Source organism: Balaenoptera borealis (assembly GCF_965194805.1).
Source record: "Balaenoptera borealis genome assembly, chromosome: 3".
Taxonomy (NCBI): Eukaryota; Metazoa; Chordata; class Mammalia; order Artiodactyla; family Balaenopteridae; genus Balaenoptera; species Balaenoptera borealis.
In genome coordinates this window covers 149,887,742-149,905,728 of record NC_138866.1, presented here as the reverse complement: position 1 = coordinate 149,905,728, position 17,987 = coordinate 149,887,742, and the positions used below count along the sequence as shown (strand labels likewise).

The 17,987-nt window shown below is 41.0% G+C and overlaps 1 protein-coding gene across 4 annotated transcripts in view; it reads right to left on the bottom strand.

Moving 5' to 3' along the window:
* LOC309626986 (endophilin-A3) overlaps positions 1 to 17,987 on the bottom strand; it is a 651,420-nt gene that overhangs the window by 96,489 nt on the left and 536,944 nt on the right. For all 4 annotated transcript variants that reach the window (XM_082388458.1, XM_082388455.1, XM_082388460.1 and 1 more), the window contains one exon: positions 14,406 to 14,535. In XM_082388458.1, the coding sequence (XP_082244584.1) occupies positions 14,406 to 14,535 (130 nt within the window). The remainder of the gene's footprint in view (positions 1 to 14,405; positions 14,536 to 17,987) is intronic.

Below are 17,987 nucleotides of genomic sequence, written 5' to 3'. Positions count from 1 at the left end.
TTTTACATGCTTTGGAACTTCATTTTGCAGCCTCAACTGGAAGAGGGGATTCTCTCCCTCCACCTCCTTCAATCCTTTTCTCTGTCTCTTAACCCTTCCTGTCTCAGTTTTGTTTGCCTCCATCTAGCCCTCCAGGGTCTCCAGTCTAGATCAAGGTCTTATATGGACAAAGTGGCACAGAAGCACTATAAGGACACTGACGATCCAACCACCAAGCCAACAGGTAATCTGGGGCGGTACCTGGTCCCAGGCCTCTATCTGTGTCTGTCCTTCCTCTCCACAAGTGAGCAGCCTCAGGTAAACAATGGCTTCAGGTTGTGATTAGCAGCAGCTTTTGTTCTTTTTTTTCACAAAGAAGCAAAGAACATGGGTCCTTTCCCACGAATTAAAAGGAAGATGTTAAGTCCCTGCTATCCATAGGATTGGATACAATTGGAAGTATATAAGTTAACCTATTAATTAGCCTATTAATATCTAAATTTCCAGGAGCTTTAGAGGTGAGGGAAATCACCAATAGTAGATATATAGGTCATACTTTGATGACAATCAGACTACATGGCTAAATAATTAGAAGGCTTTTGTTGCACTATTAAAACAACTCAGCTTAACTATGTAATTTATTTGAAGTGACTTCAGGATGATCAGTCTTTCAAGAAAGTATGTAACTAGAAGAATCAATTAGTGCCATAAGGAACCAGAAGCGGAACCATTTTTATTCAAGAAATGGATAACAATTTCTTATTAACAGACAATGAACTAAACACAGAATTTTTTTTTTTTAATTCAAGAACTGGGTAACAAGTCGGTACAGAAACACATTACTCTTGCCTCCTGTTTCCCTACTTCCCTGTGTTGAATCCTGTCATAGAAGAAGGCTCTTCTCAGACTAGTGGGACCGTTAAGTAACCCCGCATGTTTCTATGAACCGCTGGCTCTCTCTTGGAAAAAGCAAACTCCATAAATAGCAGACACTCAGCAGTTACAGGATAGACCAAGGGGAGTAACCCCATAAAAGCAAATAAACATACAACACCCCACCTTGGAGAGTTCAGGCTAATACATCAAATACATTTGCCTTTGGGTAAATAAAGATCTACTGACTGTCCAATCCAATCTCACTGGTAAGTTTCACCCTGGGGTAATATTTTACCGCTATTGCCCTTGGAGTCAGTAAATATTTGTATGGAAATATTGTGCAACACCCTGTTCCTGTTATTCCTACACCACTGGTTTCTAGAACCTAAAACATTTTTGTAAAATTACCTTTATTTTGGCATCAACCCTTTGTCTCTGCTGGTTTTTTTCCAATATGACTCTCAACCTTCAAAAAGTTTATTAAATTTGCAACTTCAAAATGAGGAATAGTATTTCTCTTCACATAAAAGCAGACCCTTAATTTTGCAAAGTGGCCAAGATATAGTGTGTTGCCTTAGTCCTAGCTTGAAAGCTCTGTGAGCAAGATGCTGCTGAAGAAGATAATGTGCAGGATCTCTCGCTGAGGCTGAGGGAAGGAAGGGATCCTGCACGTGGGCTGGTGCGTGAATAAACCAGCATGCTTCCATCGGCAGCCTTAAGGAACAGTTTATAGACTTGTTGTCAAATCTTGCCCTGATTGGTAAGCCAAGGAAGGACAGCACTGCAAAACAAACTCAACCCTGCCTTGGCCTCCTGGGCAGCTCAAGCAAAGGCTGTTATTCTTAGAACTAAAACAAATCCTGAGCATTTCAAACAACTCATGAGTAGATATGAGGATAATTGCGAAAACACTAGGCAGAGTCCTAGAGAAGTGAGTGAAAAATGCAACCTGAAAGCATGACTCAACAATGAAAGACTAGAGCTGAAAGGGACCTTGGTGATCATAAAGTCTGACACCTATCGTCAACATTCAGATTAAGAAACTAGGCCCAGAGAGCTAAGGGACATGTCTGAAATGCCTTGATGGAGGTAGAACGAGGGCTCTATCCCATTCCCCTGACCCACTCCCACTTCTCTCTGGACTATTAAGACTTACCCCTATCAAGTGTCTAAGGTTAGGGTCCCATTTCACATTGTTGGGCTTCATTATACCAGTGAGAAGTGAGCCACTGCTTACTTTTATGGGAGAGTATTAGCTTATTTCCTAGAGGAGGGCTCCAGGCAGAGGGCACGGTATGTGCAAAGGCCCAGAAGGCATGAATGAGCATGAACATGGGTCATAGTGAATAATTTAGTGTGGCTGCTGGGCAAGTTCCTCAGCGTGAGTGCCTGTGTGTGTGTGTGTGTTTGTGTGTGTGTGTGTGTGTGTGTGTGTGTGTGTAGCGTGTGATGAGGTGAGAGTGGTCATGACAGGAAATGTGGTTCAAGAACCTAAAACCAGGGTAACAAAGACTTTATTTGCTGTTATGGGTTGAACTCTTTTCTTCAAAAAGATGTTGAAGTCCTAACTGCTAGTGCCTAGAAATGTGACTTTATTTGGAAATAGGGTCTTTACAGATGATCAAGTTAGGATGAGGTCATTAGACATTGGGCCCTGATCCAATATGAGTAGTGACCTTATAAAAGGGAAATTTCGATGCAGAGACATACAGAGGGAAGAGGATATGAAAACACATGAGGAATGCCATCCACAAGCTAAGGAACGCTCAAGCTACCAGAAGTTAGGAGACAGGCAGAGAACAGATTTTCCCTCACAGCCCTCTGAAGGAACCAACCCTGCCAAAACACCTTGTTTATGGACTTCTGGTCTCCAGATTGGTGAGACAATACACTTCTATTTTTTTAAGCCACTCAGTTTGTGGTACTTTGTTATGGCAGCCCAAGGAAACAAATACCTATGCCAAAGTAAAGAATGTGGATTTTCCACAGGTAAAGGGAAGTCATTGAAGGGCTTTCTGTGGAAGCTCACACGGTCATTCTACAATTTAGAAGGATCTTTCATAATCACATGTGTGCATGTGGATCAGGGAAACACTAGAAGCAGGAGTTTATTTAGGAACTAAGAAACCGTTCAGTCAAAACATCTGAATCAAGGCAGTTAGGAATGGATAGGACCTGGGAATTAACATACTAAGACAAATATCATATGATATCACTTATATGTGGAATCTAAAATATGGCACAAATCAACATATCTATGAAACAAAAACAGATTCACAGACATAGAGAACAGACTTGTGGTTACCAAGAGGGAGGGGGGGTTTGGGGAGGGAAGTATTGGGAGCTTGGGATTAGCAGATGCAAACTATTATATATAGGATGGATAAACAACAAGGTCCTACTGTATAGCGCAGGGAACTATATTCAATATCCTGTGATAAACCATAATGAAAAAAATATGAAAAAGAATATATATATATGTATAACTGAGTCACTTTGCTGTACAGAAGAAATTAACACAACACTGTAAATTAACTATACTTCAATAAAATGTAAAAACAAAACAAAAACACCTCTGCAAAACCCTGGAGCACAGAGGGGCACGATTTGGGAAGCAGTATTTTTGAAGGATGCTCTGAGCATTTCTGGAACAGACAGCAGAGATGCAATGATATTCATGGCTACAAATCTAAAAGCAGAGTCAACATCTTGATGAAGAATATTTGCGGCACTATATAAACAGTAAAAAGGAAATGATAAGCTAAGGAAAAACTATTGCAGATTCACATGGAAGCAGGCTTTAAATGGGGCATACTCAAGTGGAATTGTGGCCGGTTGGGTACCTCGTTTAAGGACATTTATTAAAAATTTGTAATTGATCTCATCATCTCTATCACTGTTCTCCCCATTTCAGGGTTTGAGCAGTCTTTCAAAAATGTGACTTTATCATTTCATTGTTTAAAGCCTCCAATGGCTCCCCACTGATTCTCTGGATCACGTCTAAATGCCTACCATGGCCCTGCCAGGTCTGATCTCATCTCAGGATACACTGACTTCCCTTCTGTCCAGTTTCCTGAACACACCAACTTCTTCCTTTCCTCGGGGTCTTTGCACATGCTGTTCCTTCTGCCTAGAACACACCTTCCTCTACACTTCCCCTGGCCAACTTCTACTCTGCTTTCACATCTCAACTCACATAGAACTTCCTTAGAAAGGCTCCTCTGACCACCTGCACCTAACCCTCAGCCCCCACCAATCTATATTAGGTCCTCACGTTACTCTTGTTCCTGAGACCATTTCTGTTTCTTTATAGCATTTATTATAATTTAAGTAATATACTTATTTATGTTTCTGTTTGTTTAACTCTTCCTTCTACCCCATTCCAAGACTCAAGTTTAAGGAACCAGTTTACAAAATCACATAGAGCATGATTCCAATTTCATGGGAAAATATGTTGAGATATTAAACTATGTTTTTCACTTCCTGTATTTCCCCTTGTCTCTTACCCCAGTTCAGATGGGTAGTCTCCATCTTACAGGGCCTCAGAGGAGGGATGGGGCAGGGGAGGAAAACAGAAACTCCGGCTTTTCCAAAAATATCTGAATCATTGGTTCCAATATTAGAATAAGAAAAAACTGAGAAACCTAAGATAAGTAATTTGGATTACTAAGGTGTTCAATACTTAACATGAGTGCTATTTCCCTAAAGATGAAAGGGAGCAGGCTTCAAGATGGCGGAAGAGTAAGACGTGGAGATCACCTTCCTCCCCACAAATACATCAGAAATACATCTACATGTGGAACAACTCCTACAGAACACCTACTGAACGCTGGCAGAAGACCTCAGACCTCCCAAAAGGCAAGAAACTCCCCACGTACCGGGGTAGGGCAAAAGAAAAAAGGAAAAACAGAGACAAAAGAATAGGGACAGGACCTGCACCAGCGGGAGGGAGCTGTGAAGGAGGAAAGGCTTCCACACACTAGGAGGCCCCTTCGTGGGCAGAAACTGCGGGTGGCGGAAGGGGGAAGCTTCGGAGCCACGGAGGAGAGCGCAGCCACAGGGGTGCGGAGGGCAAAGCGGAGAGATTCCCGCACAGAGGATCGGTGCCGAGCAGCACTCACCAGCCCGAGAGGCTTGTCTGCTCACCCGCCGGGGCGGGTGGGGGCTGGGAGCTGCGGCTCGGGCTTCGGTCGGATCCCAGGGAGAGGACTGGGGTTGGCGGCGTGAACACAGCCTGAAGGGGCTAGTACGCCACAGCTAGCCGGGAGGGAGTCTGGGGAAAGGTCCGGAGCTGCCGAAGAGGCAAGAGACTTTTTCTTGCCTCTTTGTTTCCTAGTGCGCGAGGAGAGGGGATTAAGAGCGCCACTTAAAGGAGCTCCAGAGACGGGCGCGAGCCGTGGCTATCAGCGCGGACCCCAGAGACGGGCATGAGACGCTAAGGCTGCTGCTGCCGCCACCAAGAAGCCTGTGTGCGAGCACAGGTCACTCTCCACACCTCCCCTCATGGAAGCCTGTGCAGCCCACCACTGCCAGGGTCCTGTGATCCAGGAACAACTTCCCCGGGAGAACACACAGTGCACCTCAAGCTAGTGCAACGTCACGTGGGGCTCTGCCGCCACAGGCTCGCCCCGCACTCCGTACCCCTCCCTCCCCCCGGCCTGAGTGAGCCAGAGCCCCCTAATCAGCTGCTCCTTTAACCCCGTCCTGTCTGGGCGAAGAACAGACGCCCTCAGGCAACCTAAACGCAGAGGCGGGTCGAAATCCAAAGCTGAACCCTGGGAGCTGTGCGAACAAAGAAGAGAAAGGGAAATCTCTCCCAGCAGCCTCAGGAGCAGCAGATTAGATTTCCACAATCAACTTGATGTACCCTGCATCTGTGGAATACCTGAATAGACAACAAATCATCCCAAATTGAGGAGGTGGACTTTGGGAGCAACGATATATATATTTTCCCCCCTTTTTCTCTTTCTGTGAGTGTGTATGTGTATGCTTCTGTGTGTGATTTTGTCTGTATAGCTTTGCTTTTACCATTTGTCCCAGGGTTCTGTCTGTCTGGTTTTTGTTTGTTTGTTTGTTTTTTGTTTTTTCTTTTGGTATAGTTTTTAGCGCTTGTTATCACTGGTGGATTTGTTTTTTGGTACGCTTGCTCTCTTCTTTCTTTCTTTCTTTCTTTTTAATTACTTTTTACATTTTTAAAAAATAACTATTTTTTATTTTAATAACTTTATTTTATTTTATTTCATTTTATTTTTATCTTTCTCTCTCTCTCTCTCTCTCTCTCTCTCTCCCTCCCTCCTTCCCTCCCTCTCTCTCTCTCTCTCTCTTTCTTTCTTTCTCCCTTTTATTCTCAGCCGTGTGGATGACAGGCTCTTGCTGCTCCAGCCATGTGTCAGGGCTGTGCCTCTGAGGTGGCAGACCCAAGTTCAGAACATTGGTCCACCAGAGACCACCCAGCTCCACATAATATCAAACAACGAAAATCTCCCAGAGATCTCCATCTCAACGCCAAGACCCAACTCCACTCAACAACACGCAAGCTACAGTGCTGGACACCCTATGCGAAACAACTGGCAAGACAGGAACACAATGCCACCCATTAGCAGAGAGGCTGCCTAAAATCATAGTAAGGTCACAGACACCCCAAAACACACCAGCAGACGTGGACCTTCCCACCAGAAAGACAAGATCCAGCCTCATCCAGCAGAACACAGGCATTAGTCCCCTCCACCAGGAAGCCTACACAACCCACGGAACCAACCTTAGGCACTGGCGGCAGACACCAAAAACAATGGGAACTACGAACCTGCAGTCTGCAAAAAGGAGACACCAAACACAGTAAGTTAAGCAAAATGAGAAGACAGAGAAACATACAGCAGATGAAGGAGCAAGGTAAAAACCCATCAGACCTAAAAAATGAAGAGGAAATAGGCAGTCCACCTGAAAAAGAATTCAGAATAATGATAGTAAAGGTGATCCAAAATCTTGGAAATAGAATGGAGAAAATACAAGAAACGTTTAACAAGGACCTAGAAGATTAAAGAGCAAACAAAAAATGATGAACAACAAAGTAAATGAAATTTAAAATTCTCTAGAAGGGATCAATAGCAGAATAACTGAGGCAGAAGAATGGATAAGTGACCTGGAGGATAAAATAGTGGAAATAACGACTGCAGAGCAGAATAAAGAAAAAAGAATGAAAAGAATTGAGGACAGTCTCAGAGACCTCTGAGACAACATTAAATGCACCAACATTCGAATTATAAGGGTCCCAGAAGAAGAAGAGAAAAAGAAAGGGCCTGAGAAAATATTTGAAGAGATTATAGTTGAAAACTTCCCTAATATGGGAAAGGAAATTGTCAGTCAAGTCCAGGAAGCACAGAGAGTCCCATACAGGAAAAATCCAAGGAGAAACACGCCAAGACACATATTAATCAAACTATCAAAAATTAAATACAAAGAAAAATTATTAAAAGCAGCAAGGGAAAAACAGCAAACAACATACAACGGAATCTCCATAAGGTTAACAGCTGATCTTTCAGCAGAAACTCTGAAAGCCAGAAGGGAGAGGCAGGACAGATTTAAAGTGATGAAAGGGAAAAACCTACAACCAAGATTACTCTACCCAGCGAGGACCTCATTCAGAGAAATTAAAACCTTTACAGACAAGCAAAAGCTAAGAGAATTCACCACCACCTAACCAGCTTTACAACAAATGCTAAAGGAAATTCTCTAGGCAGGAAACACAAGAGAAGGAAAAGACCTATAATAACAAACCCAAAACAATTAAGAAAATGGTAATAGGAACATACATATCGATAATTACCTTAAATGTAAATGGATTAAATGCTCCAACCAAAAGACACAGACTGGCTGAATGGATACAAAAACAAGACCCGTATATATGCTGTCTACAAGGACCCACTTCAGACCTAGGGACACATACAGACTGAAAGTGAGGGGATGGAAAAAGATATTCCATGCAAATGGAAATCAAAAGAAAACTGGAGTAGCAATTCTCATATCAGACAAAATAGACTTTAAAATAAAGACTATTACAAGAGACAAAGAAGGACACTACATAATGATCAAGGGATCAATCCAAGAAGAAGATGTAACAATTGTAAATATTTATGCACCCAACACAGGAGCACCTCAATACATAAGGGAAATACTAACAGCCATAAATGGGGAAATCGACAGTAACACAATCATAGTAGAGGACTTTAACAACCCACTTTCACCAATAGACAGATCATCCAAAATGAAAATAACTAAGGAAACACAAGCTTTAAATGATACATTAAACAAGATGGACTTAATTGATATTTATAGGACATTCCGTCCAAAAAGAACAGAATACACTTTCTTCTCAAATGCTCATGGAACATTCTCCAGGATAGATCATATCTTGGGTCACAAATCAAGCCTTGGTAAATTTATGAAAATTAAAATCGTATCAAGTATCTTTTCTGACCACAACGCTATGAGACTAGATATCAATTACACTAAAAAAAAATCTGTAAAAAATACAAACACATGGAGGCTAAAAATTACACTACTTAATAACCAAGAGATCACTGAAGAAATCAAAGAGGAAATCAGAAAATACCTAGAAACAAATGACAATGAAAACACGATGACCCAAAACCTATGGGATGCAGCAAAAGCAGTTCTAAGAGGGAAGTTTATAGCAATACAATCCTACCTTAAGAAACAAGAAACATCTCAAATAAACAAACTAACCTTACACCTAAAGCAATTAGAGAAAGAAGAACAAAACCCCCTCAAAGTTAGCAGAAGGAAAGAAATCATAAAGATCAGATCAGAAATAAATGAAAAAGAAATGAAAGAAATGATAGCAAAGATCAATAAAACTAAAAGCTGATTCTTTGAGAAGATAAACAAAATTGATAAACCATTAGCCAGACTCATCAAGAAAAAAAGGGAGAAGACTCAAATCAACAGAATTAGAAATGAAAAAGGAGAAGTAACAACTGACACTGCAGAAATACAAAGGATCATGAGATATTGCTACAAGCAACTATATGCCAATGAAATGGACAACCTGGAAGAAATGGGCAAATTCTTAGAAATGCACAACCTTCCAAGACTGAACCAGGAAGAAATAGAAAATATGAACAGACCAAACACAAGCACTGAAATTGAAACTGTGATTAAAAATCTTCCAACAGACAAAAGTCCAGGACCAGATGGCTTCACAGGCAAATTCTATCAAACATTTAGAGAAGAGCTAACACTATCCTTCTCAACCTCTTCCAAAATATAGCAGAGGGAAGAACACTTCCAAGCTCATTCTACGAGGCCACCATCACCCTGATACCGAAACCAGACAAAGATGTCACAAAGAAAGAAAACTACAGGCCAATATCACTGATGAACATAGATGCAAAAATCCTCAACAAAATACTAGCAAACAGAATCCAACAGCACATTAAAAGGATCATACAACATGATCACGTGGGGTTTATCCCAGGATTACAAGGATTCTTCAGTACATGAAAATCAATCAATGTGATACGCCATCTTAACAAATTGAAGGAGAAAAACCATATGATCATCTCAATAGATTCAGAAAAAGCTTCTGACAAAATTCAACACCCATTTATGATAAAAACCTTCCAGAAAGTAGGCATTGAGGGAACTTACCTCAACAGAATAAAGGCCATATACGACAAACCCACAGCCGACATCATCCTCAATGGTGAAAACTGAAATCATTTCCACAAAGATCAGGAACAAGACAAGGTTGCCCACTCTCACCACTATTATTCAACATAGTTTTGGAAGTTTTAGCCACAGCAATCAGAGAAGAAAAAGAAATAAAAGGAATCCAAATCGGAAAAGAAGAAGTAAAGCTGTCACTGTTTGCAGATGACATGATACAATACATAGAGAATCCTAAACAAGCTACCAGAAAACTACTAGAGCTAATCAATGAATGTGGTAAAGTAGCAGGATACAAAATTAATGCACAGAAATCTTCTGCATTCCTATACACTAATGATGAAAAATCTGAAAGTGAAATTAAGAAAACTCTCCCATTTAGCATTGCAACAAAAAGAATAAAATACCTAGGAATAAACCTACCTAAGGAGACAAAAGACCTGTACTCAGAAAATTATAAGACACTGATGAAAGAAATTAAAGATGATACAAATAGATGGAGAGATATACCATGTTTTTGGATTGGAAAAATCAACATTGTGAAAATGACTCTACTACCCAAAGCAATCTACAGATTCAATGCATCCCTATCAAACTACCACTGGCATTTTTCACAGTACTAGAACAAAAAATTTCTCAATTTGTATGAAAAAAACAAAAGACCCCGAATAGCCAAAGCAATCTTTTTTTTTTTTAAGTTTTAAATTAATTATTTATTTATTTTTGGCTGTGTTGGGTCTTCGTTTCTGTGCAAGGGCTTCCTCTAGCTGCGGCAAGCAGGGGCAACTCTTCATCGTGGTGTGCGGGCCTTTCACTATCGCGGCCTCTCTTGCTGCAGAGCACAGGCTCCAGAAGCGCCAGCTCAGTAGTTGTGGCTCATGGGCCTAGTTGCTCCGCGGCATGTGGGATCTGCCCAGACCAGGGATTGAACCCATGTCCCCTGCACTGGCAGGCAGATTCTCAAGCACTGCGCCACCAAGGAAGCCCCAGACAAAGCAATCTTGAGAAAGAAAAACGGAGCTGAAGGAATCAGGTTCCCTGACTTCAGACTATACTACAAAGCTACAGTAATCAAGACAGTATGGTAGTGGCACAAAAACAGAAATATAGACTAATGGAACAGGATAGAAAGCCCAGAAATAAACCCACACACATATGGTCACCTTATCTTTGATAAAGGAGGCAAGAATATACAATGGAGAAAAGACAGCCTCTTCAATAAGTGGTGCTGGGAAAACTGGACAGCTACATGTAAAAGATTGAAACTTGAACACTCCCTAACACCATACACAAAAATAAACTCAAAATGGATTAAAGACCTAAATGTAAGGCCAGACACTATCAAACTCTTAGAGGAAAACATAGGCAGAACACTCTATGACATAAATCACAGCAAGATCCTTTTTGACCCACCTCCTAGAGCAATGGAAATAAAAACAAAAGAAACAATTGGGGGCTTCCCTGGTGGTGCAGTGGTTGAGAATCCGCCTGCCAATGCAGGGGACACGGGTTTGAGCCTTGGTCTGGGAAGATCCCACATGCCGCGGAGCAACTGGGCCCGTGAGCCACAACTACTGAGCCTGCGCGTCTGGAGCTTGGGTTCCGCAACAAAAGAGGCCGTGATAATGAGAGGCCCGCGCACCACGATGAAGAGTGGCCCCCGCTTGCCACAACTGGAGAAAGCCCTCACACAGAAACGAAGACCCAACACAGCCAAAACTAAATATAAATAAATAAATAAATTTATTAAAAAATAAAAAAATAAAAAAATAAACAAATGGGACCTAATGAAACTTAAACGTTTTTGCACAGCAAAGGAAACCATAAACAAGACGAGAAGACAACCCTCAGAATGGGAGAAAATATTTGCAAGTGAAGCAACTGACAAAGGATTAATCTCCAAATTTTACAAGCAGCTCATGCAGCTCAATATCAAAAAGACAAACAACCCAATCCAAAAATGGGCAGAAGAGCTAAATAGATATTTCTCCAAAGAAGATATACAGATTGCCAACAAGCACATGAAAGAATGCTCAACATCATTAATCATTAGAGAAATGCAATTCAAAACTACAATGAGGTATCATCTCACACCGGTCAGAATGGCCATCATCAGAAAGTCTACAAACAGTAAATGCTGGAGAGGGTGTGGAGAAAAGGGAACCCTCTTGCACTGTTGGTGAGAATGAAAATTGATACAGCCACTATGGAGAACAGTATGGATGTTCCTTAAAAAAGTAGAAATAGAACTACCATACAACCCAGCAATCCCACTACTGGGCATATACCCTGAGAAAACCATAATTCAAAAAGAGTCATGTACCACAATGTTCATTGCAGCTCTATTTACAATAGCCAGGACATGGAAGCAACCTAAGTGTCCATCGACAGATGAATGGATAAAGAAGATGTGGCACATATATACAATGGAATATTACTCAGCCATAAAAAGAAACGAAATTGAGTTATTTGTAGTGAGGTGGATGGACCTAGAGTCTGTCATACAGAGTGAAGTAAGTCAGAAAGAGAAAAACAAATACCATATGCTACCACATATATATGGAATCTAGAAAAAAAAACGGTCATGAAGAACCTAGGGGCAAGACGGGAATAAAGACGCAGACCTACTAGAGAATGGGCTTGAGGACACGGGGAGGGGGAAGGGTAAGCTGGGACAAAGTGAGAGAGTGGCATGGACATATATACACTACCAAATGTAAAATAGATAGCTAGTGGGAAGCAGCTGCATAGCACAGGGAGATCAGCTCGGTGCTTTGTGACCACCTGGAGGGGTGGGATAGGGAGGGTGGGAGGGAGGGAGACGCAAGAGGGAAGTAATATGGAGATATATTTATAACTGATTTACTTTGTTATAAAGCAGAAACTAACACACCATTGTAAAGCAATTATACTCCAATAAAGGTGTTAAAAAAAAAAAAGTTGAAAGGGATGTTCCAAATGGATATAGCCTCAGCACCACCTCCCATATGCTTGATGTTCTTGGAAAGCTCCGGACAGACTTGACAAAGTGGGCATCCTTACTCCCAGTTAGATCCTAATAGTCGTACTGTATTGTCTCTTCTGCAATTTTCTGCTAGTGTTCTGGTACGGATGACTCTGGAATTCAGTAAACCTGGGGGTGGAAATGGGATGTCCAGGAAAGAAGATTTCCCTATGCTGTTTCTGGGCCTTGCTCACCAAAGTAAGTCTGTAGGTCTTTACTGCCTCCTCTCAGCTGAGCACAGCAAGATGGCTCTAACGCAAGTCAAGAAGTTCCCCGTATTTCCTTAGCCGACAACTTAAGTCAGAAATATGGCAATGGACCCCATCTTTATCCATTCTTCTGTTGATGGACATTTAGGTTGCTTCCATGTCCTAATGAGAACCTACTGTATAGCACAGGGAACTCTACTCAATGCTCTGTGGTGATCTAAATGGGAAGGAAATCCAAAAAGGAGGGGATATATATGTATATGTATAGCTGATTCACTTTGCTGTACAGCAGAAACTAACACAACACTGTAAAGCAACTATATTCCAATAAAAATTAAAAAAAAAAAGAAATACGGCTATATAAAACCCTGTGCCTGGCTTACTGCAGGTGTGGTCTCCCCAGGGATGAAGCACGCATTGAGCTGGCCTCTTCCCAAGACTCTGCAGGTTAGAGACCAAGACCCACAAGGAAAGGGCCCATCTGTGGGATACATAAGACCGGATCTCCAGGATGCCCTGACTTATTTGATCCTCACCCTCACCACTTTCAGACCACGAAGGCAGGAGTTTCTGCCTCATAGCCAACACATCTCATGGAATCAAAATCAGAAAGATCAAGAGAATTCCAGAAGCACAACTTATTTCCTGAATAAACATAAAAACCTATCCTTACTCCCGTATGGCATGGGACACAATAAACTTCCTCAATTACTTAGGGTCCTAGACATAACTAAACTCACCTTTAGTGAATACAGGTTCCTCATTAGATGGGTGATATAATTACTAAGAGGCAGGAAAGAGAATCTGGCAACAAGAGAGAGGAGGTGATTGGGAATGGGCTTTAAATATTTGGTTTTAAATTTATCACAGAAGAGAGGTCAAGATTATAAAGGTAAAGGATAGAGAAGAGAAAAAAATGGGGCCTGGATTTTGGAAGGTCTTGTGTGAGAGACCAGTGATGCTGAGTTATAATCCTCTGTAGCCAGCAACACGCAGGGATAGAGGAACAGGGGGAAAACCTACCCTTCCTTCTGATAAAATTCCCCAGGATCTTGAAAGGACTTGTGAAAGGAAGCAAATTAACTTTTAAGTTCAAACTTTCAGACCAAGGAGACCAAAAATAAGTCAACCTCGCCTACTCTTTGGGGCCTGTAACATTACACCCCATAATCTGAGATCTATGGTAAATCAGTGGGAAGGTAAGAACACACTGGTGTGAGTTCTAGGTAACAAATAGGAGATCACTCTGTCATTCAACAAATATGGATTGAGCACCTACTGTGTACCAGTGCCAACTCGACCTCAGATCCTGTGCTTTTGGATGTGGCTTTAGGCAAAGAAATGTTCTTGAGGAGACAGACAGGAGACAGAACAAAACTGCTGACCCAGCAGCAGGCCAGTTCATGTTCATTCATGTTTGATGCAAACAAAAGTCAGACTAAAGGGGTTTCCTGCTGAACCTGGCAGTATCTGTGCATCTTAGCAAGAATTTGGCTGGGGCATAACTTGAACAGAGAAGGGAGAACTCCGAAGTAGGCCAGGCTGATCTACTTTGGGTGGACCCGCCAGTCTCAATGCACACAAGTGTTTCTCTGCAAGGGAGGGTGTTACCATTCAGACGGTGTGTCCTGGGAGCATGAGACAGCACATACCTGGGCGGGCAGGGTTCCGTGTTACAAGCCTGGCTCATTGCTGGAGGACGGTGGACCATATCACACAAGGAGTCGTTGACCGTCTGCTGGGTCTGGATGTGTAAGCACACTGCAATGGCTTCTTGATGGCCTGGAGGTTGGAAAGAGGAAAAGTGCAAATGACTTAAAATAACTCATTGTGGGGAAAAAAGAAAACAGGGTCTTGAGACTTCTCATTCTTAAGCTACTGCCCTTTTGACCATATTATGTGGCTGCAGGCTGAATTTCAGGGTACACGTGGAGCAAACGACTTTGCATTTTGCAGTCTCCCAGTCTTTGATATTCTCTCCATCACCTTTTAAACTCAGTCCCTCTACCGTCCCTCCCCCAAATATACTCACTTTAAGCCATTAAGGAGCATCCTGACTCCCCATCCACCTTCAGACTGATCTGCATTCCAAATATACTCAAAGCTAGGAGTTCCCTCAAGTGAATCATCAAAGTGTTCCTTCCAAACATATACAATAATTTCCCTAAGAGGAATTTTCACATCAGCTCCTAAAGAATAACACTTTCTTTAATTTTATTTATTTATTTATTTTTGGCTGTGTTGGGTCTTCATTTCTGTGCGAGGGCTTTCTCTAGTTGCGGCAAGTGGGGGCCACTCTTCATCGCGGTGCGCGGGCCTCTCACTATCGTGGCTTCTCTTGCTGTGGAGCACAGGCTCCAGACGCGCAGGCTCAGTAATTGTGGCTCACGGGCCTAGTTGCTCCACGGCATGTGGGATCCTCCCAGACCAGGGCACGAACCTGCGTCCCCTGCATTAGCAGGCAGATTCTCAACCACTGCGCCACCAGGGAAGCCCAACACTTTCTTTATATCATTGAATATGTGCTAAATTTGATGCATAACCCTTATTAAAATTTTCATTAGAGTTGGAGTTCCCGTTCACTAATACTATCATTAGTAATATTTCTATTACTAGCAAAAACAACAGCAATGCCTCCTGTTGGGAAAGTGATTTGCAGTGTATGAAGTGCTTTCAAATACATTATTTGAGCCCACCATAATCTTGTGAGGTCAAAAGAATGGTATCATTATCTCCATTTTATTAATTTAATCATAAGAAAACAGTTGAGAGAGAAATGAAGACCACAAAAGAGTGGTAGATTCAAAACTGAAAATCAGATTTCCTGCTTCCTAATTCAGTGGTCTTTCTTTTGTACCCGAGGGATTCCAAAGTACAATACAGCCAACCAGCTTCCCTGTTCAAATATGAACTTTCACAGGCACATTTTTCCTTTGAGGCTAGACAGGTCTGTCTGACCCCAAAGCCCATGTCTCAACCACTCTTCTTTTTTTGTTGAGACAAAAAAAAAATTATTGGAAAATCAGAACTGAACAAAATATAAATGAAACTTTTGATGAAAAAATCAAATGAAAATTGTAATAGCGACTGACTATGCTATTTGAAATACGCAAATGTATTCAGTTTCATGCAAAAATGTGTGTTCCATTATGTTATAAGATTGTGGTTCTTTTTCCAAATGCCATGTTTCAATTCAACCATTTTACAATATTTTGCAGAATGCAGTACAGGCCAAAAGTATGTATAAAATATGTATTTGAGATGTTCAGTTCTTTTCACTAAATTTTCTTTTGCTTTCTTCAGTTGTAATCTTATGCTCCTGTCCATGGCAGGATGCAGTCTTAAATCTCCATGCATCTTCCATGAACCTTTTTCTTTTTTTAAATAAACACTGGCTAACCTGAAATACAAGGAGACACTGCTACAACATCACACCTTGGGTTCTCACCAGCAAATGTCAAACTTTCTTAGTGATTTTACAGGGACATAGATGTTCATTTTCTAGCAGGTTTCATTTCTTTTTAATCTGAGAAAAATTCAGTTATCTTTCACATATATTTTAATTTGTAATCAAAATTATTTAGAAACTACACTTAGAGACTATTTTGGAACGTTTTCCGGAGATTGAGGGGGTGAGTCTGAAAGCACCAAAGTTATCTCATTTTAACCATTTTGATGGAATTTCACAACATTTGTGACAAATCTTTGGGTCTTAAAGCAACTTTACTCAAAAAAATATAAAAGTTTAATAGGCGATTTAGGATACTTATTGAAGTATGCATTTTCCAAAGACGGCCATGAGAATATCTCCCTTCCCACGTACTGGACCTACAACATGACTTCAACACTTTTCACTTCAAGATGTTTGAGCAAACCTTTATCCTCAAAAGTAAAAATTATAAAAATAAGTTTACTTCATCTTATACTTAAAATATGGATAGTAATCGCAAATATGCATTTAGAAGTCATAAAATAAATCAAGTGTTGAAATTTCGATATAATTTTTGTAATAAATTCCTTTGGTAGCATGAGGCAACATCCTTCACTTCACATTTGACTTCTACAATGTCATAGTAAGAAGGTTGTTTTTCTTTGGCAAAAAAATATCCAAAGCCTACATCAAGAAATGAATTCATAATTAAAGGGTAAAAACACAGACTCTATGAGGGGAAGCAGAGCCAGTAAATGAGCTAATACATTCCCTTTTGCTGGTTTAAGGTTAGTTTGAGTTGGATTTCTTGCAAACAAATCTTGACAAATTCAACATGCCAAGTAACGTCACACACACACACACACACACACCCAGTAAGAAATACCTGGAGCAATAAAAAAATCTATAGTCAGAACCTTTAAGATGACACCCACTATTTAACATAACAAATTATTTTTCAAAGTGGGAAAATGATTTGAATAAGAAAATTATGTTGATAAAATAACCAAATAGCCTTGGCCCTTAGAAACAGATGTAATATGCTCTTTTTAAGCACCAGTGGAACATTAACAAAAATTGATCCTATATGAGTCTATAAAGAAAACTGCACTAAATTCCAAAAGCCCGAAATTATGCAAGTAACATTCTTGACCATAATAGAGTCCAACTATAAATGAATAATAAACTATTAACCCACCCCCCAATCCAAACATTAGAATTTTTTAAAAGTCATTTCCTATAAAACTCCTAGGTCAAAAAGAGTGACTAGGTTACACATTATTTGTGACAAGAAAAAAGAGAAGAGGAAGCCTTAAAGCAACTTGAGACTAGATGAACATCTCTTTTTTTTTTTTTTTTTTTTTTTTTGGTAAAGACTTGGGTTTTTTTTGTTTGTTTTAAATTAATTTATTTATTTATTAATGGCTGTGTTGGGTCTTCGTTTCTGTGCGAGGGCTTTCTCTAGTTGCGGCAAGTGGGGACCACTCTTCATCGCGGTGCGCGGGCCCCTCACTATCGCAGCCTCTCTTGTTGCGGAGCACAGGCTCCAGACGCGCAGGCTCAGTAATTGTGGCTCACGGGCCCAGTTGCTCTGCAGCATGTGGGATCTTCCCAGACCAGGGCTCGAACCCGTGTCCCCTGCATTGGCAGGCAGATTCGCAACCACTGCGCCACCAGGGAAGCCCAAGATGAACATCTCTTGATGATGGTTTTAATATCATGAAATAGATGACTTTTTTCTAAGAACATCTAAATTATGAAATTCACTTTAAAATTAAGACCTTGTATATAACAATAAGCAGGG